We start from the raw sequence: 27,686 nt of genomic DNA on the forward strand, positions 1-27,686 counted from the left end.
GGGAAGCAAATACAATACAACACCAGTAAAACTTCAGTTGCATACCTTTTAGTTTGTCATTCCAGCTCTATGAATAGCTCCAAGCTGCACTGTCTTTATTCTGTTGCTCCTAGCAACTGTATTTACCACAGCAACACATTCCCCAAAAATGTAACAAGCCTTCACTGCACAGATGTTGCCACTTGACTCTAATGTAAATTGGATAATCTCACCTGAGCTGAACTGCTGTGTAAAGCCTACAGTACATAAGTGAGCATGCTATCATACTGCGCACAAGACTAATTAGCATGCAAAAAGAGATGAAAAACACAGAAAGGTATGGCTAAAAGAAATAAAGCAATAGTATATCCTCCATTTTTTTTTATTAAGGGCATCATTTAAGGCAGGCATTTTTCCTCAAAAAAGGATATTTATGGCTTTTGATGTGATAATCATGATGCACAAACTCAAGGCAGGATGAAACTTCATCATAGGTTGAAAACTGGTGCGGGATGGATATAATAAAAACTTAAAAACTCAAGTCATATTTATGATGCTGAACTAGATTATGGAAGTAATTGTGCAAGAATATTAAGGAACAACTACTAAAATGGTCCACTGTAGGGTGACCTAAATTATAATTTTGTAGATCTGCCAAACAAAGCAGAGAAATGACTCATCAAGAAGTGCTACTTACATATTGAAGGGCATAGCGTGTAAGATTTTTGAGAGAACAGCATGTAGAAATCACTTAATGATTACCTTAAAAAGGAATTTTCTATCATAATAAAATAAATTTAACATAAAACACTATATGTAAAGTTTGACGTTTCTTAAACCGAAAGACTCATCACAATTAAGCCTTTGCATAATGTCAAAAGTCATTGCGCACGTTCAAGAATCAACGACACAGTCAAAATGGATACAGTATGTCTATTAACTGCAGATAATAAACTGAAAATATAAAAGTGTAAACGAAAGGAAATGTGTTTCCATATTGTGTGTGTGTGTGCGTGCTTCTAGTCAAGCAGAGAGGGTTCTGAAGGACGTATGATGGTAGGTCTGTTGGGAGCAGCCGGGGGTCTTCTGCTGCAGGATGACAGAAGTGAGGTAGAATAGGGCGGGTGGAGGGGTGGGGGGAGAAACATGCAAGGAAAAACATCATCAGCTAGTCATGCACCATGATCCCCAAAGCACCAGAAACACCGCCACCTTTGACTTTCCCATTACTTAGCCCACACCGTAAAAAAAAGAGCATCGTTAGCTCCATTTCCACCAAGAAGTATGGTTTAGCACAAGTAGGAGTGGTTCCACTGTCATAAATTAGGAAATGCATCAAAATAAACGACCTGGAGTGATGGTAGACACAGTGCATTATCTGTTGATTGGTGGTCAAAAAATTACTACTTCCAGGTTCAAATTGGAAGACAACTGAAGGTGGCTTTTCTCAAACTTGTATGCTTGTCTTCTTGTAATAAAGTGTCAGTTAAAAACCTGTTTGTTTTGTAGTGGTATGATGTCACACTCTTTATGGGGATGATGCACCAATCGATATCTTGAAGTAAACTGTACTTGCTAAAAATGTGGCTGCTGTTGTTGCTTACCTTGGGATGCCTGGTGGCAGCGCAGGAGGCACACGTGCCGGTCTGGAGGGAATCAGTGGAACGTTTGGATCAAAACCAGACTGGGCGGGTGGTGGTCCAGGTCGAGTAGGCACTGGTGGAGCACCGAATGCCGGTGAGGGGTTCAGGGGTGGGGCTGGAACGGGCGTGGGTCCCCTGACTGCCGGGGGTCGGTTTGGAGGGGGCGCTGTCGCAGAGGTAGGCCAGGTTGCTGCAGGACTGAGATAGACCAACATCTCAGTTCAGTTGGGAAACTTAAGTCATTTTTGCAAAAGTGATGGGCATATTTTTGCAGTTCAGAGTAAGAAAACATTGATTTTTAAATTTCACATTTCCTCAAATAGCGTACGGGCCTCAGTTCATTACCAGGTGCGTCGTACTGACAATACCTCCTCTCAAATAAGTGCCGATTTTACGATCAGGAGTTCATCTGATATCTTCTGATACTGCAGACCTCACAAAGTAATAGTAATAATAATATAGTTATGATAATAGGCAGCACGGTGGTCGACTTGTTAGCACATCTGTCACGCAGCTCTGAGGACCCGGGTTCAGGTCCGGCCTCGCCTGTGTGGAGTTTGCGTGTTCTCCCCGTGCCTGCGTGTGTTTTCTCTGGGTACTCTGGTTTCGCCCCGCCCCCGCCCAAAATAATGCATGGTAGGTTAATTGAAGACTCTGAATTGCCCATAGGTGTGAATGTGAGTGCGAATGGTGGAATTCAAAGTCTACTCTCACTGAGAAGCAGTCTGGTCTGGCTGCCTACAACAACTCCGACCCCCAATCCTACATCGCGCCCTCAGTGGACGCACCACGAACGGCGAAGGAGTAAGCAGAAGAGAGGCAAGCGTGTGCATATATGTGTGTGTGTGTGTGTATATATATATATATATATATATATATATATATATATATATATATACACATATATATATATATATATATATATATATATATATATATATATATATATATATATATATATAAAAACATATGCATTTTTCACAGCGGGTCCGGGAGAAAAATGCAGACTCCCTAACGGGTCCGCGGTGCAAAGAAGGTTGGGGAACAATGATATAGATGTTTGATAGCAAATTTAGTAAGTATAATAATTGCTATGAATTACCTTACACATTTAGGTAAGATTTATTTTTTCCAATTTTACTAATGATAACCCTCAAGCTAGTGAACCACACATTCTATTCATGCTTGTTACCGAGACTCTTTGATCCAGGTGTCGTCTACGGGTGGAGGGACAGGTGTTGAAACAGTGGTGGTACTGATGTCACCAATAATGACCAGAGATTCCTTCAGAGCATGGTACATCCTGAGCAGCTCATCTCTCCTCTGAGCCTGCTCAGCAGACTCCTCCATCAGGCTACTCTGGTCCCCAGCTGAGTATAGGTAAGCCAGCAGCTCAGAGTGGATGAAGTCCTTTGCCTGAAAGTCAAATAGCATATTAATTTATTATTTACAATTTATTTTTACTTGCACTCTCAAAAAGATTTCTTTTTTTCAGTTGAGTTGTACAGGTTGTATAGGTCACTTTAATGGAAAAAGTTTAGAAATGATGTATCACAAAAACCTGACAAATCACTCAAATATAGTGTCCTCCACCTATTACAGGACTCTTGATAAACATGTACATGATCAGTGTGTCATATTAAAGAACACAGTGGCCTGTAATTTCCCCCCCAGGTTCAATAATTACACTTTTAGTCCCCACCAAAGTGCATACGGTATGTGTCCCTTTATTTCTTAATTGCTGAGCTAGTCAATATGTTTAATACCGATAGGCCAGTAAAAACAAAACAAGCAGAAACAAAGAGATCCTGACATACTCCACAGGCGCCAATAAAAATAAAAAAAAGCAAAACCTACGCTGTTAATCATGAGGTGCATAATGGTCTTGGGCATGAGGTCCCTGATGGACTTGTTGACAATGCTGATGTAGGAGTCCACCAGGTTGCGGATGGTCTCCACCTGCCGCTCCAACTGTGGGTCCATAGACACGGTGTCGCCTGGAATCATCGCATCTTCATTGTCGGGCTGGAGGGAAAGGGAGACAGGCCAGAATGTATCTCTGTTAATGTGTTTGACGAACAAGGTTCCATCCCTATTTGCTCCAGTAGCAGAGTCCATGAGAATCCAGCAATCCAGCGAAATGTAACGAAGCTCACATATCAGAATCAGAATCATCTTTATTTGCCAAGGATGTCAAAAACTGACGAGGAATTTGTCTCCGGTAGCTGGAGCCGCTCTAGTACGACAACAGAAAGCAATTTTGACAAAAAATACTTTTGAGACATAAAACATAAAAAAAAAAATTAAAAAAAAAACACTACGGACAGTCACTGAGCAGTGAAAGGTTATGGTCAAACAGTTACATTTTTGTTTTGTCAGACCACAGTACATGTCCCCCAAAATTAATGTCTTTGTCCCTGTGTGCATTTGCAAACAATAATCTGCGTGTTTTGTTTCTTTTGGAGTAATGGCTTCATTTTGGCAGAGTGGCCTGTCAGTACAGTAATTATGCATGTGTGTGTGTGTGTGTGTGTGTGTATAGATAGATATATACAACCCCAATTCCAATGAAGTTGGGACGTTGTGTTTAACATAAATAAAAATAGAACACAATGATTTGCAAATCATGTTCAACCTATATTTAATTGAATACACTACAAAGACAATATATTTAATGTTCAAACTGATCAACTTGATTGTTTTTAGCAAATAATCATTAACTTAGAATTTTATGCTGCAACACATTCCAAAAAAGCTGGGACAGGTGGCAAAAAAGACTGAGAAAGTTGAGTAATGCTCATCAAACACCTGTTTGGAACATCCCACAGATGAACAGGCTAATTGAGAACAGGTGGGTGTCATGATTGGGTAGAAAAGGAGCTTCCCTGAATTGCTCAGTCATTCACAAGCAAAGATGGGGTGAGGTTCACCTCCTTGTGAACAAGTGCGTGAGAAAATTGTCGAACAGTTTAAGGGCAATGTTCCTCAACGTACAATTTCAAGGAATTTAGGGATTTCATTATCTACGGTCCATAATATCATCAAAATGTTCAGAGAATCTGGAGAAATCACTGCATATAAGCAAGCGGCAAGGCCGAAAAGCAACATTGAATGCCCGTGACCTTCGATACCTCAGGCGGCACTGCATCAAAAACGGACATCAATGTGGAAAGGATATCACCACCTGGGCTCAGGAACACTTCAGAAAACCAATGTCAGTAAATACGGTTTGGCGCTACATCCGTAAGTGCAAGGTGAAACTCTACTATGCAAAGCAAAAGCCATTTATCAACAATACCCAGAAATGCTGCCGGCTTCTCTGGGCCAGAGCTCATCTAAGATGGACTGATGAAAAGTGGAAAAGTGTTCTGTGGTCCGACGACTCCACATTTCAAATTGGTATTGGAAATTGTGGATGTCGTGTCCTCCGGGCCAAAGAGGAAAATAACCATCCGGACTGTTATGGCCGCAAAGTTCAAAAGCCAGCATCTGTGATGGTATGGGGCTGTGTTAGTGCCAATGGCATGGGTAACTTACACATCTGTGAATGCACTATTAATGCTGAAAGGTACATACAGGTTTTGGAGAAACATATGCTCCCATCCAAGCAACGTCTTTTTCATGGACGCCCCTGCTTATTTCAGCAAGACAAAGCCAAACCACATTCTGCATGTGTTACAACAGTGTGGCTTCGTAGTAAAAGAGTGCAGGTACTAGACTGGCCTGCCTGCAGTCCAGACTGTCTCCCATTGAAAATGTGTGGCGCATTATGAAGCGTAAAATACGACAACGCAGACCCTGAACTGTTGAACAGCTGAAGCTGTACATCAAGCAAGAATGGGAAATAATTCCACCTACAAAGCTTCAACAATTAGTGTCCTCAGTTTAACACAATGTCCCAACTTCATTGGAATTGGGGTTGTATAGATAAATAGATAGATAGATAGATAGATAGATAGATAGATAGATAGATAGATAGATAGATAGATAGATAGACTGTATATATACAGTGGTGTGTAAGTGTGTGTATATATCTCACACACACAGACACACACACACACACACACACACACACACACACACAGTGGTGTGAAGAAGTGTTTATCCCCTTCCTGATATCTTTTTTTAAATGTTTCCCAATATCAAACAAATTTAAATATTAGCCAAAGACAACACAAGTCAACACAAAATGCATTTTTAAATGTTTTTTTTTTATTAAGGGAGAAAATGGCCCTGTGTGAAAAAGTGATTGCCCCTCCCAGGCCTGATACTGCCACACCTGTTCTCAATCAAGAAATCACTTCAATAGTTCCTGCCTGACAAAGTGAAGCAGACCAAAAGATCCTCAAAAGCTAGACACCATGCTGAGATCTAAATAAATTCAGGACAAATGAGAAAGAAAGTAATTGAGATCTATCACTGTGGAAAAGGTTATAAAGCCATTTCTAAAGCTTTGGGACTCCAGTGAACCAAAGTGAGAGCCATTATCCACAAATGGCAAAAACATAGAACAGTGGTGAACCTACTACACGGAAGCGTGGCTGCCACTCTGTGCCCACGGCCCCTCCGAACACCACCAAACATCCGATCGCATTCATCCGTAGGCAATGCGGGTTATGTGTCTTGCCCAGGGACACAATGACGACATGCGCTCAGACGGGGATACCAACCGGCGACCCTCTGGTTGCAGGGCGTACCCTCTGCGCCACGCCACCCTTCTTTATATACAGTTGTCACAATCAAACACGTAAATACAAAATGAGAACACTCACAACGAGCAGACGCTCACACTGAAATAACGAGTCAACCCGACTGACTTCAGCACCTGATGTTACTCACTAGGCCCGTCCTCTCAAAAGGCACATGCAACATGCAAATACTGCAGGACAAAATTACTCAATAAAATGTTTGTTTTCTTTTCATTCTCTTTTATTATACGAAACAGTGTTATTTTCTTTATTAAAAAAACAATTAAAATATTGTGGTTATCGGGGCTGGAATGGATTAACAGTACATCAGTTCATTTTAACTGGGATCATTTGTTTGATATACAAGAAAATGTATTACCAAGCTCGGTCAGAGATTGAATTACACTCATAAGTCAAGGTACTAACTGTAATCAAAATAAGGCTAGCAGAAAAGGTTTTTTTTTTTTTTTTTTTTTTTTTTTTTTACACGTTAAAAATATTGTCATTGATTTTAAAATACGGATCTCAAACTGGTCAATTTGACCCATAATGCAACAACAGGGTTAATACTTGGACCCAGATGAGTGCTTAGTCGTGGACCTCTATGTCCTGTATGTAAAAAAAGGGAATATTGGCTAGTGCTCATGAAAACAGTTACCCAATGTAAATCCTAGCCTACTTTAACCATCATCAAAATGTTGTCCAACAAGTCTAACGTAGCCAAAACTGTAATCGTCACATTACTGTGTGTATCTTCAAATATCTGTCAGCTATGTTTGCACATGACCTATTTTAAAATGTCAATACCTGGTCTTTCTCTGGGTAAACACCAGCTCTGAGGAACGAGGCTTTCCAGCTGTCGACATCCTCCTGAGTGTCACACGCCAGCTCGATCTGCCGCAGGTCTTTGTACACGTTCCTGTGTGACACACCCACACACACGTTCAAAAGGTCGAAAGGACCAGTCGTTGGCAGCATTGCACTCACCTCTGCTCAGTGTTGAATATGGCAAAGACATGTTTGCTGGACATGAATCCCTTCTCCACATCTCGTAGCTTCAGGTTGTCAAGAGGCAACATGTACTTTTTCTCCTTCTCCTGATTAATGACACAACATGCAACCAGCCACTTACTTACTTTTACTGTGTAAAATCGCTGGTGGGTCATAAATGAATGCACTCAAATTGCACTTCAGAGTTCAGCCATAACAGTGCAATGTGATCTATGTTGTGTTATCTTCAGACAAATGCGTGGGAAAAACTTATTTGCTATTGATGAAACCTTTTTTTTTTCTTAAAGGACAATTGTAATGATGGAGCTTGAAAACACAATCCTTTGAAACCAGTTTCACTTCCAGACTTTAACACTAAGAAGACAGGTAGTGTTAAAATAGTAATGCTCATGATCCCTAACGCATGAGTAACATGACACAACAGGCACTGCGTCATGAGTGGTTCTATGTATTTTTGCCACACTTGTGTGGCTAAATAAAGTAGCCTAAATAATACTTCATACCTCTCTTAAAGGTTTTGATCAAAACTGAATGTTATTATCTTTGCAAAGGCAGAATTTATGACACATCACTTGTATCAGTTATCAACCGATTGTGCAGGTGCATGTAATAATGTGACCATGAGCATATAGTTGCAGCACTAACATTTAACAGTTTCTGACAATTAGTAATATTCGCTCCAGATACATTTGAGCATTGACCATCTCAATAGGGATGTACACGAGCTGGAGGCAATTGGCTGTTAATACTGTCAGTTGCAGTTAGTATTGGTAGGAGATTGTGTACAACATTTTATATTTTTTAAGAAAAAAAACGCTTGCATTAAGAGCAATACAAATGTCATGCAAATGTGCCTGGTAGATAAAAGGACAGCCAATTAAAACAATAAATAAATAAAGCATTGTCCCTTCCTTACCTCCTCATCTTTGTACCAGGAAAGAGACTCTGCAGTGAGGACGAACCAGTAGTCCTTGGAGCCTCCCTTCATGATGCTAATGTTGATTGTCAACCAGCCTCGACGGATAACCTGTGCATGAGACACAAATACTTTACAAATACACACAAACCACAAGAAAATACAAAAATAACAAAGAAAACACCCAACTATCAAAAACAATCCTGAGAAATTCTAAAAAATAAAAATATAAATAAATAAATAAACAACTATGCAAGTTAAGAGCCTACGAACAAACAAAAAATACAAATACACACTAGGGCTGCACGATATTTAGTTTGAGCATCGTCATGGCGATGTACACGTGCGCAATAGTCACATGCAGGGTCTGCTGCGATGGTGGTGTTCGGGAATATGCAGTGAACCAACTGTAATATTAAAAGTAACCAGGAGAGGGACCTGTTTGAACATGCTACTAGAAAGAATATGCGACTGCTGCGTTTCCTATTTTACTTTTCAGAATGAAACTAGGCAGGCATGAGGCAGCTGTGAGTGTGTGAGGTGTGTTCAGGGACACTGTGTAAATGGGAGTGAATATGTTGTTTGTTACAGTGCATAATTGTAAAATTGGATTATCCATCATCCATCCATTTTCAACACCGCTTATCCTGGTTGCGGGGCGCTGGAGCCTATCCCAGCTGACTTCGGGCGAAAGGCGGACTACACCCTGGACTGATCACCAGTCACTCGCAGGCACATATAGACATGGACAACCATTCACACTCACATTCGCACCGTCACTGAGTGGGAACTGAACCCACGGTGCCCGCACCAAAGTCATTTATTTTGTTTTGCAATATAAGAGAAGATAAATTATTTTGTTAATAAAGTCAGCCAGAACTGCTAGGAATGCAGTTATCAATGTCCTTTCACCATCGTTCCTGTCATAGTGTTGCATGCTTTTTACCCCCCCATTTAAAAAAAAACAGCATTCAAGCAATTTTTTTCCTCATATTGTCTACTAATGTGTACTGAATGGGTGGCAACAATGGGGAAATGAAATGCCAGTAGTTAGAGGGGAATAGCCCACCAGCAACATACTGAAAAAAAAAACAGAACTATGACCAAATTTTAAATTATTAACTATGAACTAAACTAGTTCATTTTTGGAACGATGACATAAACCTTGAACTAGTTCGCGTACAAAATGAACTTTCCCAAATTTGATCCTGTATTATTTCACGTCGCAATACAGTATATATCACCGGTTTTTAAAAAATTAAAAAATAAATAAATTGCAGTGTAATTCTTTTCCAAAATCGTGCAGCCCAAACACACACACACACACGACAATGATCATCTACGAATGATCTTTCACTTCCCCCCAGCATCACAAAATTTCAAAAGGATGGTCGACACTTTACAAGAATCATACATGTATTAATGGGAATCATCAAAAGACAACTGTGACAGACAACCACACACTGGCCAAGACGTTAAAACAAAACAAAAAAAGCTATGTTAAGCAATTACCTGGTTAGGCATGACTCTCTTCTTAGTCGCATTTGCAGCCGTCCGCTGCTGGGCACTGCAAGATCAGGAGTTTAGTTTAACTAACCAATGGGCTACAGTATATACGGTAAGATGCACTTTCAATATGTGAGTAATTACAGTGCAATAGTGAAATTAAATAGCGTTTTGGAGCAACTAAATAATTTTCTTCATGCTGTATTAAGGCTTTATTTATCCTTTATTACAGTATTTATCATGAATGTGTACAGTGGGTGTAAGATGTATTGTTAAGGGGACTGCAGATGGCCATATCTCTTTGAAATGGATTGCAATACAGTGAGCTAGTTAACTTAATGAAGTAGCTGGTGAGTGTATCTTTATCATACAGCTGTACAAACAACTTAAGATCCTTTAATTCATTATTGTTATTGAGCATGCTACTTTAATCAAAGCAAGCGGAAAAAAACAACTAGAGTGCAGCTGGAAAAAAAGAAACATTTACTGATCCTATTGAACCAGAAATAGTATCTCACTTGGCAAATCCAATGAAGTCCTCATGATTTGTGTTGATGTAGGATAGTTCAATGTCAATTAACAGGAGCACCTGATGGGAAAAATATGACATATTTCCTATAGACCTTCTAATTACACAAAGCTGCAACATACACACACACACTGACCTGGTCTTTAGTCTTGCTGTCTCTCTCTCTGATGTAGGTGGTGACGATTCGCTCGGTCTCTTCTCTAAGGCGAGGATATGATCCAAGCTACAGACAAAAAAAAAAAAAAAAAAAAAAGAACAAACTCTGCTGCGGGTACCGCAATGATACAAAATACGCAACGCTGTAAGCACATGTCAGCATAGAAGCACTGATTCACACTAGCACAGACATTCCAATGAGCATTATTAACAAATACATGAAGCCAGAGTAAGATATGCCAAGTGACAACAGTGGTACCTCCAAGTTAGACTTTCAATCAAATGTCAAAACAACATTTTCAATAATATAGTATATAATCAATAAATAATAATATATATAAATATAATAAAATAATAAATAATCCTTTTTGAGGACCTTGGAACAGATCATTTCTAATTCCATTATTCACTATTGGAAAACTAAAAATTTACCTACAACGGATTATGTTCAATCTTGGAGGTTCCACTATATTAAAGTAGCATAAGCCAAAACATCAATGAGATACTTGGAAAAAAATGAGTGCAAAGAGCTGGTGTGAGAATGGAAAAATGGTCTGAGGAACAGGGAATATTAAACTGTAGATCAAAATTCTCTGCTGACAAGACAGGCTCCCTTTTCTAAGTTGTGATATTTTTTACTGTGCCATGGGAAATTGGTTTAATGAGTGAGTGAGGGGTTGTTAAAATCACTGCTCTTAGTGCTGATGGGGGGGAAGAGGGCTGGTCAAGGTCCAGGATCAGAGGGGTTCTTAAATTTAAAGAGGGAATCACATGATGAGATGGGTGGCGATGTAAGCCTGTAATCATTAACAGCAATAGACAGCAACACATTAGTTCTTTTCTCCTGTGCATTGTTCACGGATTTCCTTCTATTCACCCGTCACTCCATCTCGCTACTTCTCCTGTTTACCTTTTCAGTGCACTTCCTGATCAGGGTGACAAGCTCGGTAACGACGAGGTCGACACATTTCAGACAGGGGTCTTTCAGCTTAATGATCTGCTTTTTCACTATAGCTTCAAACGCCAAGTCTGGAGTGAACAGGCCTGTCCTGTGGTGATGCATCATGGGAGTTGGACAATTAATGGAAGATGAGGTAGTGTAGTATTGTGTAGAAAGGTGGTAGAGAAGGGTAGCAAAGAAAGGAAAACCCATATTTGAGGAGTAAATTGTGATGCCATTGAGGAAGACTGACAAAAAGGGGGGGGGGGGGGGGGGAAAGCAACATTTTAGTTAGTTCTGCTTCATGTTCTGGACAAATTAAACAAGCTGCAGGTTTACTACAAGTATGAAAAAATGAAGTGGGGGTACACCTTCATTCATTATTTAATCGAAGTAGACCACTTCATTGCCTCTGAATCTTTAGTCTTCATTTGACCAATAAGTTTTGTCCAAATAGTGTATTTTTAACAATAAAGTGAAATGCATAACAACTTTCCCTCAGGATTACAGATGATTAACTCTTAACAGTGCATAGTTTATAGCAGGAAACTGTTTTTAAAAAAGAAAGCCTGAAAAAAACACTACCTGCTATGAAACCACAAAAAAACTGACATTGAGAAATAAACAACGAACAAACAACATGTGTGAGGTGATTATATTCACCAGACATGAAATGCATGGTCACAGACTGTATGGTCTCTTTCTTGATTTGTCTCACCAAGTTTGCACAAAGCGTAGTGGTAGAGCTTGAGTGTACTATGAGAGCACAAAGTAAATATTGTCACAGTTCAAGTAAGGCCACAAAGTTTTTAAGTTTAAAAAAAAAAAAAAAAAAAAAAAAAGCCTGCAGCTTGTTTTCTTACGAGCCGGTACAGGAACACGTACAGTAAAGATCTGTTTTTGACCACACAGCTTCACAGAGACACCACTGCAGTGAACCACAGTGCAGCTTGGACTTTAACATACTGTACGTGCATAAGCAAATTAACTTTACCGTTTTAAAGAAAACATGATTTTTTTTCCACAACTAAGAAAGATTTTGGTGTATGAACCCCCTCTACTACGAAACCGATGCTGAGCACACCTTTTTTTAACATGACAACCAGGTTGAAAGCGGCGAAAGCGGAGCCCACAGCCCAGACTGTAGAAAAAAAGACAGCATTTTTACCCGTAGAGGACGTACTTCATGCACTGGCAAGGCAAAAATTCAGAGCATGTCGCTCAAAAAAGACATTTTCAAAAATACGTAGATAACAACAAAAAAATTCCAGTTTTCTTAATTTCATACTTGTTGAGTGAGTAGGCCCTCCGGAGACCCAATTATTAATAAGTCACACTTCCTAAATATATCCCCTTTAATGCTCATGTGAAAATGGAGTGAAAATATGTGTAGCTGCATAAAAATATTGTTGGAGCTGGGAAAAAACAAACAAAAAACAAATGTTCCGAGCAGCACTGCAGTTGACCACGCTCTGGTGTACAAGCATGGCAGGGACCATGCAGTGATACCTTATTAGTGCACTGCCTGACTGTGTTGATGAGCTCCTGGATGACCATGTCGATGCATTTCAGACACGGTTCTTTCAGCTTAATGATCTGCTTTTTCACTATGGCCTCAAACGCCATGTCTGGGGTGAACAGGCCTGTCCTGAAGGACATACAGATGGGACAGACATGGAGCAGGAAGACAGGAGGCACACATGGGGGACACTTAATTGGAAAATAAGCCAGGGAACTAAAACAGATCAAATTAGAACAACAGGACAGCACAATGAGTAGGGACATGAAGAATTGGATAGGTGTTATAAGACTGACGAACAAGGGAGATAGCTCAGACACAAGCTAGCAGAAGGAGGCAAAGTGTTTAAGTTTATGTGTACAGGCTGGTCCAACTTGCCTGACTCCATGGATGTTTTTGATAGCATAACTAATCTCTTTCCTCAGCTCCTTCTCATCAAACTCCATCTAAGACACAGGGAAGAAAAGGCTGAAATATTTCATAAAAAGAAGGAACAATTTATAAATCATTGCAAGCTGAATGCTTGTGATATATGCCAGATAGCAGTAATCAGCCATTATCAGTTTTAATACTGCAACGTGACAAGATTTCTCAAAAATGACAGTCTGTCAAAATGCTTAGTCTGTTTGGAATGGCCTCTGCAACCTAAGTACATTGCACCATGAATTTCGAAAATGATGATGATGGATTCCAGCGAAATTGTGTTTTTTGTATCAGTTTCACTTCAAAATATCCACCAGTAAGCTTTTACGGGCGGAAATTCCAAGGGGTTCTTCAAGTTGTCATTTCAAAAGGTGTCATTTGAACAGCACGGCCAGGATCCTGATGAGGGTGCGCAAATATGACCACATCACCCCCATCCTGAAATCCCTGCACTGGCTCCCTATACCACTCAGGATTTAGTACAAGGTCTCCTTCTCATCCACCACTGCATTCATGGACATGCCCCTCAGTACCGAAAGGAAATCCTAACCACTCCAGACTCCCTCACGCACCTCCGTTCAGCAGCCACGAACACTTTACAAGCCCCCAGAACCAAGCTTCGTACCATAGGCATTCTCCTCTGCAGCTCAGGGGCTATGGAACACCCTCCCGGACCATCTGCAGGCCCCAGAGACTATCCTTTTAAATGTTACCTCAAGACATATATTTAAAAATACAGTATATATATTTTGCTAAATGTGTTTTTAGTTCCACTTTTAATTTTACCCCATGTTACACTTTCAGATCTATGAATGTGAAGTACAATACAAATAAAATTCATTATTATTATTATTATTACTTGCCCTAAAAACTCAACTTAAATAGCATAAATGGGACATTATTCATGATAAAAGCAGTGTGGGAAGTAGAATAGGTCGAGTGCTGTACTTTAGTAATAAATTTTTTGGGGGGAATTTATTTCTTATGGAGGATTTTAGAGGCTTCTGAAGTACTCATTCCATATTTTTGTAGGAAATTCATCAAAAATGGCGAGCACTTGATATGTTGCTACCTAATATCTAAATGACAGTGAACATTCTAACGATAGTCACCTTCACCAGCTCAAAAGGAAAACGCTCATGAAAAATGCGGTTGATCTTTGCTCCTCCAGATAAGTTGGAGGTGTCCACCTGATCCCCTGAGCCTTCGATGCATTTCTCAAAGTCCACGCCAAACTGCTGCACCATCCTGCATGTGAGGCAGTGTAGTAGAGTTTTTCAATATATTGTTGAGTTTGAGTGTTGAGTTTGCGCGTGTGTGTGTGTGTGCACGCATGTACTGACTGAAGCAAGGCTTTGGTTTTGCGAGCAGGATCATCAGGACGAAAGTTTTTGTATTCTTCCACCTCTTTCTCCAGGGAGAGTAGCTGGCTTTGCAGCTTACTGCGTAACCCTGGCAGGGTATCACGGATGTGATTGGTAAGTTGCTGGAGGAAAAGAAAAAAAAAACACATAGTTTAATACTGTATTATTTATTATTTGTTTATTTAACCTTATTACAATGATGTAATAGGCTAGCTGAATAAAGCTAAATTCTTACAAAATTTAATCTAAATGCAATACTCTCTAAACTCAACCACCCCTATGGTCAGGAAATTCAGCCATTTTTGGAGGGGGATATGCCTCACAGGTCAACCATGGATGACATTACACAACACAACAGCAACTCGTGCAAGACCTTAGCGCACATCACAAGTTTATTCCAAAAGAAGGAACAGCAAGAAGAGGTGTTGAGAGAAGAACATGAGAAGTGAGGAAAATCAAACTACAACAAACAGCTACTTAGTAAAACTATGAGTGTCATCACATGTACGTTAAGGGCTCTATTTCTGTCGACGGCACATTTGCGGCGGGCCCCAAACCCTGACATATCATGATTTTTGTGCAAGCCCAAGGCTTTAACAAATTGACAGACCAGTCCACGCCGAGCTGGGCCTTCCGGCGCAGCGAGGGTGTGTCCTTTGAAATGCTCCTGGTGGAGTGACAATGTTGTTGCAGAAAGTAGATCTAAACATACGCCTGCTGAGACCACGTCTAAATCTTGGTGTAGCTGGTCTAATCCGATTTTGGTGACTTTGATCGGGGCACAGGCATACAGATTCTGAGATTTACACTGGCGGCACGGTGGTCGACTGGTTAAGAGCGTCTGCCTCACAGTTCTGAGGAGCGGGGTTCAATCCCCGGCCCCACCTGTGTGGAGTTTGCATGTTCTCCCCGTGCCTGCGTGGGTTTTCTCCGGGCACTCCGGTTTCCTCCCACATCCCAAAAACATGCATGGTAGGTTAATTGACAACTCTAAATCATCGATGCTCGGGAGAGGATGTTCATTCACGGATTACTTGAGGTATGTTCACATACTTTTAATATGATATGGGTCACAACCAGGTTAGTTTATTGCCCATTCAATACCAATTGATAGTAGGTTTTCGCATACTCTGTGAAAACACTTTATTTCTGAAGTGACATTAAACAGACCTGTCACAAATAAGCATCCAGTAGTGCTGCAATTCGTAATCGATTATTCTACTGACAATATCGGAATAATCAAGTATACGATAAAATATATTTTTGCTTGGTTGAAGAGCAATTATGAATACACAAGAGAAAATGAGAAATTTCACTTAATAATGAATGACCAATTGGTTTCCTCTTTTTCTTAAATTCACATTGAGCATAGAGCATGAAAGCATAGAGCATAGAGCATGAAACTGCATTTTATTGTCTACAAACATTTCTCGTGAGGCAATTTCAAACACAAATATGAATAGATTTAATTTCCTGTGAGTATAAAAAAAACAAAAGCCATTAATTTAAAAAAAAAAAAAAAAAAGAGGAACACAAGTTTGTAATCTTGTTATAAAGGTATAATTTTTATCCAACTGTGTAATCTCATTTGGAACTCTCGGGGGCACTATGTAAAATATCACATCAAAAAGAGGTGAAGAAAAGGACACAAAGAATGTATAGCTTATTTAGCATTAAGTTGTCACTTATATTTTCCTGTAGTAAAGCAGTAAATTGCACATATAGCTATAGATAGAGAAAGCTACAAAGTGTTGGCTTCTGAGTGCTTTGGTCAAAGTAGCAATTCTTTTCAAGTCAGTGGGTTCAAGTCCAAGTGAAGTCACAAGTCACTGCTGTTCAAGTCCATGTCGATTTACAAGTCATTTAACATATTGAGTCAAACGTCATCAAATTCATGACTTGAGTCTGATTCAAGTCCAAGTCATGTGACTCGAGTCCACATCTCTGCTACCAACAGCTCGTAACTGTAGGTGAGGGTGGGAACGTAGATCAACTGAAAACCGAAAGCTACGTACATTCCAGTTGACTTGCTGGTACCCATCAGCTTCCTCCAGTGTCCCACAAGCCAAATAGGCCTGACAGGACTCATTCTTCAGTTTGATGGCATCCATCGCCGTTACTGTCCACCAACAGTTTCATGGATTAACGCCATGACAGGCACTGACCACCTTACGGCCACAGCGCTGGTCAGCCATCGCAGCAATGGAAGCACGGAACATGACCCACTTGGACTTAACGTTACCCTCTTTTGCCATGACGTGGTCAAAGTTTGCTGGAGATGGGAGTTGAAAGTGCTTTTGACAGGGACTCTTCCAGACATTCCCAGTAGACTCAAACCTATTGTGAGGGTCTGCCTGACAGCAATTCTCTTCCACCATTCAAGCTAAAACACCACAATGTCAGTTGACAGCTCCACCCGGCTTTTCACATGACTGTCCAAGACATGCAGTCGCAAGTCCGACAATTATTGAATTGTGGCCCAGGTATCCATGTGCCAAGAGTTGGCCTGCTCTCCAGCACCCTCTCCAAGGGCTCCAAAAAGGGTGGGTACTCTGAGCTGTTTTGTGTATAGACGCAAACTGCAGTCAGTCAGCATTCTCCCCAACCTAAACGGTGAACCCCAACGTCTAGGCACAGGTGGGGTTTTAATAAAGTGTCTTTTGGTAAGATCAGTGCCCCACTAACACGGTTAGAGGCGGCAGTAGTAAGCAATAAGGCGTATTTATATATCTTATATGGTCTACAATGTTTAAGTAAATTAAACTGAAAACTGTGCCATCAAGTGTTTATCGAAAATGTATGGATGGATGTCAAACAATTATATAATGAATACTGGATGTCCTTTAAAGTAGTAAGATTTGTAGTTCAAATGTCATAAGACCCAGTAGCTCTGGCTAGGTGTATGTCTGACCTGATTCAGTGTCTTCTGCAGGTGTGGCGTGCCCATGCGCTCAGCAAAGTGTCTGTATGCAGGATGGGACAAGAAGAACTTGCGCTCAGCAGCCAATGCAGCACGAATGTCTTTCTTCCCATCGATGTCCTTCTGACTGCGGTTCACCACCCCAATGTAACCTATACAGAATATAGGACAGAACATTCTACACTGCTGTGATATCAAACGGGTGTTTTACTTGATGGGAATGATGGTGAATGAGGCGCTAAATCAGGGGTGGGCAAACTATGGCCCGCGGGCCACATCAGGCCCATTGATCATTTCAATCCGGCCCACCAAAGATTGGTACAGAATCGCCCAAAACATATCAAAATTAGGACTACATTACTTTGACCTTGTCCTGTAATGCCGAGTGGTTCCACCAGGTAGCGCAGTAGGTACAGTGACACATTGATTTGACTTTGGCAATTTTTACTCTGCTACTGCTCTGAACCCATCTTCAACCATGAGTGGGCCAAAGAAAAGAAAAGTCAACAGTGAGTGCCGAGTGTTTAATATAGAATGGAATACTAAATACTTTTTCACTGAAGTCCGGTTAAAGGCTGTATGTCTAATTTGTTAAGAAACCATTGCGGTTTTAGAGGAATATAACATCAGCTGTCCCTTTTCTACCAAGCATGCTGATTATGCTAATAGCCAAACAATGCAGGAACTGATGGCTATGGCCCAGCAGTTAAAATCTAGCTTGCAGGCCCAGGAAAACACCTTTATCTGACAAACAGCCATCCAAAATTCAGTCACACAAGACCCTGAAACAGCGCCACGGGAGCTGCAGATGGAACTGATTGATCTCCAATGTGATAATGTCTTAAGAGAGAAGTTCAACTCTCAAACTGGATGAGTTTTATGCTTCATTTAGCGCAGACAAATTTCCCAAAATCCGGAAGGTGGCACAGAGGATGGTGGGAGTGTTTGTCTCTACATATGTGTGTGAACAGACTTTTAGTGTGATGAACACCAATAAAACATCCTACAGATCCCAGCTGAGTGATGAACACCTCAGATATGTTCTGATAATTGCCACAACAAAACTAACACCAGACTTCGCTGCACTGGCAAAAAAGGTGATCAACAAAACAACACTGTTCCCTGAGGGGGGAGGGGTGATGTAAGCATCTGGTCCTGGCTTGGCCCACCTGTCAAATTTTAAAAGTCAATGTAGCCCCTGAGCCAAAATGTTTGCCCACCCCTGCTCTAAATGCATTAAACTGACAAAAGACTGACATTTTCTTAGGGTCATTCTGTTAAAAAAAATAGGTGCACAATAAACAGTGGTCGTAATAGTGTGTATTTGTTGAATGTAAGCGTGTGTGTGTGTGTGGTCTCACCCCTGCGGAGAGGAAGCAGTTTGTTTTCCAGAATGTCTCGAGCATCAGTCCCCTCATCCATCAAGTCCAGCTTGGTAATCACTCCAATAGTCCGCAGACCTGAAGGCAAATGTGTCACTACCAAAAATGGCACCCCAATTCTTCACTGATGCAACAGGATTCTAATGTTGACACTAATTTAACAAGTTTAAACAATTGATCTGTCGCTACATGTAAGCAATGAAAATGTAGGAGGACAAGATTTGCACTGAGCTACATGCAAACATCAACAGCAATCCATTTTCTGTACCACTTATCCTCCCTAGCGTCACGGACATGATGGACCCTATTCCAACTATCTTCAAGCGAGAGGCAGGGTACACCCTGAACTGGTCGCCAGCCAATTGCAGGGCACATATAAACAAACAACCACTCGCACTCACATTCACACCTATGGGCAATTTAGACTCTTCAATCAACTTACCATGCATGTTTTTGGGATGGGGCAGGAAACCTGAGTACCCGGAGAAACTCCACACAGGCGATGCCAGATTTGAACCCGGTTCTCAGAACTGTGAGGCAGATGTGCTAACCAGTCGGTCACCGTGTTGCCGCTAACATCAACATCCATCCATTTTCTGAGCCGCTTCTCCTCACTTGGGTCACGGGCGTGCTGGAGCCTATCCCAGCTGTCATCGGGCAGGAGGCGGGGTACACCCTGAACTGGTTGCCAGCCAATCGCAGGGCACATAGAAACAAACAACCATTCACGCTCACAGTCATGCCTACGGGCAATTTAGAGTCTCCAATTAATGCATGTTTTTGGGATGTGGGAGGAAACCGGAGTGCCCGGAGAAAACCCACGCAGGCACGGGGAGAACATGCAAACTCCACACAGGCGGGGCCGGGGATTGAACCCGGGTCCTCAGAACTGTGAGGCTGACGCTCTAACCAGTCGTCCACCGTGCCGCCTAACATCAACATACACAATAAAAATTAAAAGTATTACATTCGATCCATGCTAAATGTACCTTAGGTTGACCGGCTTACGTCCTAACAATAGCTTTTTAACACTACAACCAGTGAGGCTGATGCAAGGCTCATTTGTTCTGAAAATGCATTTTGTCATAAACACATTTATGACCTGACACTGAACAAATTAAAGAAGATTTTCAACCTTTACTCAACTTATAATGACAGAAATGGGTGCAATTTTCATACCAATTCATCCAATTATGGAGCAACTGCTGCAAGCTAGGCTAAAGTGTGTGCATGAGGCTTGCATTACATTTTAGAAAATCAGAAGAAAATAATACAAGGCCTCATGTAATAAGGATGAAAAATACCATTGTCATTATTTTGAATTCACTTATATAATGTAAGTATTGTTATTAAAATGGTTAATAGATACGTATAGCTATTAAGTAAGACAGGAAATTGTAATTAATACAAATTATATTGCTTCTAATGGTTTTTCAGGAAGAAAGAAAAGTGAAAATAGCTTAAAGGTCAGAAGACAAAGATGTAAATTTTTTTTATTGATAACTCTAGAATCCTTTTACAAACCACATCTCCCATTTCAAAGTGATTATATAGCGGATATACAGCAGTTAAATTGCTAAATATCATTCGGAATGCCCCTTCCGGTTTTCGGCTCTATCCGGCGCTGTGACGTAACACGAGCCAAACAGCCTGTTCATTCGGTGTTGTGTGCCATTATTTCAAGCCATGACTGTATAAAAAGACATGCTTTTGACATACCGTCATATCGAGCCAGTAGCCACTCTCTTTTTCTGTTGTACAGCTGCTACTTGGCTGCTCGTCACTGTCATGTTCCGACCTCCTGATCGGCTCAAACATGTACGGTTTGACGATGCCAAGTTCAGTTGGGTACTCCTGTATGTCGTAACTCTGCTCCTCCTCCTCATATTCCAACACGTTTCTAGCCATTGCGTATAGAGTGAAGCGCGCTGTGTTTGTCAATTGCAACGTCACTTCCGGTAGCCCTTGCGGTGGATAGAGTAACCACACCCCGGTGTCTCGAGCTTCGCGTATGTTCGGGAAGTGCTCAATACGTGTAATAAAAACCTCATTTTTATCTAAACTATAGTTGACAACTTGATGGAAGTTATGTGTACATAACATATAAACAATGCAAATATTAATTTTAACTAATCCCATAACATCTTTGTCATCTGACCTTTAAACATAAAGACATGGGCATTTTTTCATTGTTTTAAAGTGTAGAAGCTACAAGCCTGACAAATTCAAAAGAACAAACATTGTCCTACCCTGAGGATCCACTTCCTTGGCAATCTTGAGGGCATCAGAGTTGGCCAGGTCCGTATTACCCGGAGTGACGGCCAGAATGAGGCAGCTCTCCTTGGTGATGAACTGTAACAGCATGTCTCTGATCTGGTGTTCGATGTCTACAGGCTGGTCTCCAACTGCCACCTTGGTCATCCCCGGCAGGTCAATCAGGGTCAGGTTTAACACTGAGTGGTATTAACCGAGGGGAAAAAGAAACTTGCAGCAAGATGGCAGGGAAACCTTTGTGTTTTATGTGTGTGTATTTTCCTCACCGTTAGGAGAGTAGACTCGGAGGTTGATTGGAATGGGTGAAATGCCCTTGTTGGATCCAGTGAGCCGGTCAGTTTCTGCTTCAATCTCCTGACGGACTTCATCAAAGTCCACAAATTTACGGCCCTTACAGTGCAGGAACTCTGCATACTCTGCATGGAGAAAATAAGAAATGGTATGATGCTGAGGAGAGAAAAGATTAATCAGGAACACCGATTCTGGAGGTAAGCCAATAGCAGGGCACATACAGGTATAGAGGACTGTGCATCTTTTTGCACAATTGTCAAAAAATAAAATTAAAATTGTACCGGCATTACCAGATAACTAGCAATCCTTTATTGCTCAGTGACTGTTTTTCTCAATGTCTTTATGTCTCAAAAGTGTTATCTGTCAATTGACTGTCTGTTGTCGTACTAAGAGCGGCTCCAACTACCGGAGACAAATTCTTTGTCTGTTTTTTGGACATACTTGGCAAATAAAGATGATTCTGATGATTCTGAGATCATGTAGATCTACTATGCAAGTCTTTGGAATGTGAAAGGAAGCCTGACTACGCAGAGAAAACCCACACCTACCAGTACCAAACACTGCTTAAATAATGATACTTGATGAAATAATATACACCGATTACTAAAGTATACACTTCACACTTTTAATTTGTCTGAAAGACTTTTAATGTACATTGGTGGGTGCCACTGTTTTGGAGCTAGGGAGTGCTGATGGACTAAGCAGTTAACGTTTCTCAGTACATCTGTGAACTATTGGTTGAAGGACTACAGATTTTTTTGTAGTCGATGCAAAAATTGATAATAGTTGAATCGACTTCCGTTATTCAGTGACATCATGGATTTTCTTTCAGTTTTCAACTGGCTGATACAAGCTCGCTCACTCACTCTCCCTGCCATTCTCAGGTGCGGAGGTCCCACCTGCAACTCATTAATCCAGTCACAATCAGACACTTGCTCATCCAATCACATTTGGACACCTCCATGGGCTCACAGACAGTTGGAAATTGTTAAACTCACACCAATTCTCATAACTCAACTGCAGGTTCGCTACTCCCTACGGTACATAACGGTCCGTAATTATAGTATATATATATTTTTTAAATTACAGGACGAGGGAATACAGAACAATAATGTATTGCAGCAAATCTGCAATAGTGTTACGTGGATAGTTGTAAAAGTTTTATAAGAAAAATCTAACTGGCTGAGAGACCATGAAGTGTGTCTAAGATTTGTAACTGAATAAGTGAGTCGCAGGGTGGGGCCAGTGGAAGGAGGAAGAAGATTGTGACCGTGTGTCTGCGGGATAATGGCTGACGATTGAGAGAAACACCAATTGAATGTTTTCTTTGGTGCTATTAAGTGTTCATTTTTACAATAAAAGAGGTTATTGATCGACCACCGCCTGTCTTCCTTTCATTGTCTGCTTGAGGCACCACTGCTAACTTGCTGCACGAACCCACCAACTGGTAATTGCAGTGAGGCGTCCATGTTCATGCCAAAACACGTGATTAGCGATTAATCAACTTCGAGCTGTAACCATCATTGCAGAGTGGTAAAGCTGATGTGTTGACTAGTCGACCACTAGTCTGGACAACAGGGTCCGTCAATGAACTGAGCTAGTGTTTACAGAGTCTACTTGAATGGGGGTATTAGTACAAGTGAAAGGAATTACCGTCAACACCTGTTTTTCCCTTGAAGGGAAAAGCAAAGGTATCTGAGTGAGGAACTAATTGAGACATCTTATTACAGCGGAGGCCACTATTTAAAGAAATACAGATTAAAGTTTTGTTTATAGGAATAAGTACATACATTTGCTTATGCCTATGCTGTGCATATTCTACTTGCCTGCTTTGTTGTTAACAAGTTGCAAGATAAGAGGACGACGGGTGACGATACCAGACCCTCTGGGCAAGAAGTCTCTGCGGGGGAGACACAAGGGATGTTTAACACACACACAAATGACAAACGAAACACAACTGTATCTCATACTGAATCTTCAAAATGTTACAGTAGACATTCATTCATTAATAATTTATGGTAGTACACTACCAGACAATGTAGCCAACCAGACATTGAATTTTGTGTATGAAATTTTGTGTATGAAAACACAGTTGGAGTAAAGGGTACTGTATGCATACTCAACCTAGTGCAGAAGTTGGTAATTAGTTTTATCAACCCTTCCTCTCTTTTACAAAGAATGCCATAAATTTTGTGTAAATTGAAGGAGCAGATAATCTTTTGGGTCCATGGTGGGATCTCAAATACTGTTAAAAATACACAAAACCTGTGACCTCTGTCCTCTTCACAAAAAATACATCATACGCGAAAGGGAAAGGTTCAGCTTTTAACCTTAATAACCGTTCTGCAAAAGAGAAGGGAAGACATCTTTCTATTTCCTTTTGTGCACATACACATACATCCATCAGAATGGAAACTCAATAGAATAGAATAGAATTCAATAGACTTGTGATTATTTCCAGGTCAGTGATGACACATCACTCTCGGCAACGAATCTGTCATTATGAGAGCCAGACTGATTCGATACTCTCAGCAAAATATGATTACACAAAGTGTCAAAATAACAATACAAATTAATGACGCATTGACACCACAGCAAAAACCATACAAATGTTAATGTAATATCTTCCAATTGACATAGAAAGTGCATTTTATGTAATAATATATAGAGAACAAAATGATCATATACTGTATATAGTGAAACATGCTAAAATCAATTTTTCATTTTTATCATGCTATTAGAATCAACTGACACTCTGCTGTACATCTGTGTTACAAACCCCACAGTGAACCAAATCTTATACATGCAAGCACACAAGGAGAGATGTCATCGTGAAAGTGGCGTGCAAACAGTGTTGCACCTCCTGAGCTACGTAGATGATGGGTTCCGTGCCTTGCGCAATGGCACCTCGATAGTAGTCAGGAAGCTGGCTTCCATCACTCCAACAACTAGTCATTTTATATGTTGTCCCCAGCAGGGTTTGACCGCGACGCTCCGATTCCAAAGCTCGATTCCTTGCAGATGAGGTACTGCTGCCCCAATTTGGCTAATATAAAATAAATTCAATATTTTGGTCAAGTCTGTTCCACAGCACATTGTTAGCAGGTTAGCAGATCTGACAGACACACACACACACACACACACACACACACACATACATACAGACACACACACGAGCAACCACTCACACCCATGTTGCCTGTTATCCAATGCTGACGGTGCATTTAGGAAGTTACACAACAATGAATCCCATCTTCCGTCCTCAGTACTTCCTATTACTTGCGAAAGCACCAAACAAATTCTGTGACTGTTTATGAATGCTGAAACCGTATCTTTACATGAAATGACTGAAAGGTCTGTTAAAAAAGACAACTAGAAAAATATCCATCCATCCATTTTCTTTACCACTTATCCTCACTAGGGTCGCGGGCTGCTGGAGCCTATCCCAGCTATGAAAATAGAAATATTGAATGGGAAAATTCACAGTGAAGTCATAGTAGATTGAACAGTGACTGAAAGTCAAATGTGAAAAAGCTAACAAAAACTGGACCTAGAACATTATTATAACAGTTGAAACACATCCAGCCAAAACAAGCACAATCAAATGGAAAATAACCAATATAATTCTAGTGTAGCCTTTAATTACCAGAAGAGAACTTGGATGAACAAAGTAACACTCATGAACTAGACTGCATTACCAGTCAACACCTTTTGTGCAGAATAATACAATAAGTGGTTTCAAGACATAAAACTGTCCAGTGATGCACAAGACAAGAGGCTTCTTTGAAAGCAAGTACAGTAGTATGTATTATCTTAAACAGATTAACATTGTAATACAATGACTTCACTGAGGTCAGCTTGTCAAGAAATGCTTGATCTCTGTATCACTGGCTTATATGTTAATTAGACTTCACAACTGTAGGGAAGCCTCGGAGCAATAATTAAAGACAACTACAGAAGAACCTCCGAACCAAACCACAAACCCATGCATTAATTATCTATACACCAAGAAGTTTTGTGTTTAGTTAAAATCTTTGATCTTCTCTGAGTTTTGTGGAAGTCATAAGAGATATCCAAGCATCTCGTGAAACATCACGCACTATGATAGTCTGAGCTCCAAGGTATATAATTCATTTCACATCCATGGAAAAATCACCACATTTGGCAAGTGTGTGTATCCGGCAAGGACTTCTCGCTCGTGCACCCTGCAAAGTTGGCAAATACTTCACAATCACACGATATTTGGTATTTTACAACTACTCTAAGACTATGAACCAATGCACAAGGGGAAACAAAGAAAAGAAACACTTGGGGAAAACAGATTAGTCAATTTCAGGTTCTTGAGACTCAAAAAGTCACTCAAAGTGTCAAACTAAGTAAAGAATATCAACAGCTTCATTAGTAGGCTCTTTAACAGACATGAAAATAGATCAGCACCCTTTGTGACTATCTGCTCGAGAGTGTGTCATGTACACATGCCAGTGCAGCTGGTGACATCACTGATGACCCCTCACATCAGCACATCAATGGCCCTACTGTCTCCCCCAGGAACCGCTTGGGACCTACAGACAAAAGGCAAAAGGGGAAAGGAAGGCATGGCCAAATTTTCCCCATCGCAACGAATGACAACATCATGAAACTAACACGCGTCAGATTTTCTGAGTTTATGTGAACAATAATTGCTTGAAGAAAGTCTTTGTGGCTGCATGACCAATGATGGTCTAACAGTTGGTTTCTTGTTATTTATCCGGAGGGGGACCTCATTAAGATTCTGTCAGTCACACCGAAAAAGCTCACAAATTCCGCAGTGTTGGTATCCTGAAAGACTCAAGCGCGGTTCTGCCCATTTATGATCATTAATCTATTGATCCAGAAAACACAAACCTCCAGGTCTAGGCGTATCTATTTGTCTACCACTTAAAGTCAAACATTGACCTGACCTATATAGTGCACGGCCAATAAAATATGTATTTACAGCCTCGGGGTAGCGTTCTTGAGGATGTGACTTCGTTAATGTTTGACAGATTCGCTGAAGCTGAAAGAGATCAGACAATAAATATTTCGGTTGAGTTTATATTCGGGTATATTTGTTCTAGCTCATTTAACCTCGGGTGTTTGTCTTCAATACGTACACATATTTTCTTGCGTAAAAAGCGCAATTGTTGATGGTGAATAGCTCATCTTCCCAAATGAAAAGAAACCACCGCGGGAAAGCGCCTAATTGCCAACTTTTAAACAAGGCATAAGTGACAAACCAACGGAAAATATTTGACTTCATAAGTGTCACATTCACATTCCAAAGTTCACATAAACAGTACAACCTGCCAACGAAGTTCTCCAGAACCGAGCTCTTCCCCGCGCTCTGGCCGCCGACGACCGCTATTTGGGGCAGCTCCAAGTTGCAACTCTGGCCGATGGAGCTGAAGGCGTCTTGGAGCTTGTTGATGAGGGGAATGAGGTCTTCCATCCCCCGGTTTCCCATGGTGGCACCCCGGTGCTGACAACCCGGTCCGCCCAGCGGGCTCGAAGTGGCTGTCTACACTGTCAAATGGAAGGCCGACGGGTCGCTTATCCAAAGTTCCAGATGGAACTGCGGTCAGTCAAATAGCAATGTTTTATTGACTTTTCCTTCCCCAGGAAAAGGAGGAAAGATCAAATGTTGATACGTCCCAGCTGCAATACAATAAGGAGCAGGATGAACAACGAAGTACTGCAGCCACATTGACTGAAAACTTCTGTCATCATCCGGTCAGACGACACACAGCAAGCCCCGCTCCCGGCACTACTCGACCCTCTCATTGGTCGCCTGGGCCGTCACTCAATATCCACACACATAGTCCAAGATACGTTTTAATAGCAATATGGACGGTCATTGGCGAGCAAGCGATGTCACACGAGTTTAAAGTTGGCCTCAAAAGACAGGGTTGTGCAAAAACCAAATAAGCATCAGGTGGCCGTTATTCTGTGCAAGATGACGTCGACTGAGTTAAAGGAAAGACGTCAGACGAGCTCACGTTTTAGCATTGATCAAATTTCTCACAGGTGTTCACAGTTCAGCCATCAGAGGGCGGAAAAAGACCAGACAACGAATACTGTACAGTGTAAGTAGAGCAGCGTTTACCCACATCAAATTCTTATATTTCTA

General features: G+C 41.0%; 1 protein-coding gene across 4 annotated transcripts; it reads right to left on the reverse strand.

Moving 5' to 3' along the window:
• Positions 1-343: 343 nt before the first annotated feature.
• On the reverse strand, positions 344-27,296 carry LOC133476303 (dynamin-2-like). 4 transcript variants are annotated; one of them, XM_061769502.1, is made up of 20 exons: positions 26,863-27,296; positions 23,368-23,441; positions 21,517-21,666; positions 21,226-21,429; positions 18,956-19,054; positions 17,586-17,746; positions 14,654-14,796; positions 14,423-14,558; positions 13,266-13,333; positions 11,339-11,477; positions 10,409-10,495; positions 10,262-10,332; positions 9,750-9,804; positions 8,238-8,348; positions 7,298-7,407; positions 7,118-7,229; positions 3,480-3,647; positions 2,815-3,038; positions 1,584-1,820; positions 344-1,065 (listed from the first exon to the last, which is right to left on the reverse strand). In XM_061769502.1, exons 1-20 carry the CDS (start codon positions 27,021-27,023, stop codon positions 999-1,001), a joined length of 2,577 nt encoding a protein of 858 aa, XP_061625486.1. In that variant the 5' UTR covers positions 27,024-27,296; the 3' UTR covers positions 344-998. The 4 variants fall into 4 exon arrangements, with proteins under 4 accessions (XP_061625486.1, XP_061625485.1, XP_061625487.1 ...); XM_061769501.1 differs by having other exon boundaries at positions 344-1,068; positions 26,863-27,294; XM_061769503.1 differs by lacking the exon at positions 11,339-11,477 and adding an exon at positions 12,878-13,016 and having other exon boundaries at positions 26,863-27,294.
• Between the last annotated feature and the right edge of the window lie 390 nt (positions 27,297-27,686).

This window comes from Phyllopteryx taeniolatus, chromosome 4 (genome assembly GCF_024500385.1).
Source record: "Phyllopteryx taeniolatus isolate TA_2022b chromosome 4, UOR_Ptae_1.2, whole genome shotgun sequence".
In the NCBI taxonomy this organism is placed as follows: domain Eukaryota; kingdom Metazoa; phylum Chordata; class Actinopteri; order Syngnathiformes; family Syngnathidae; genus Phyllopteryx; species Phyllopteryx taeniolatus.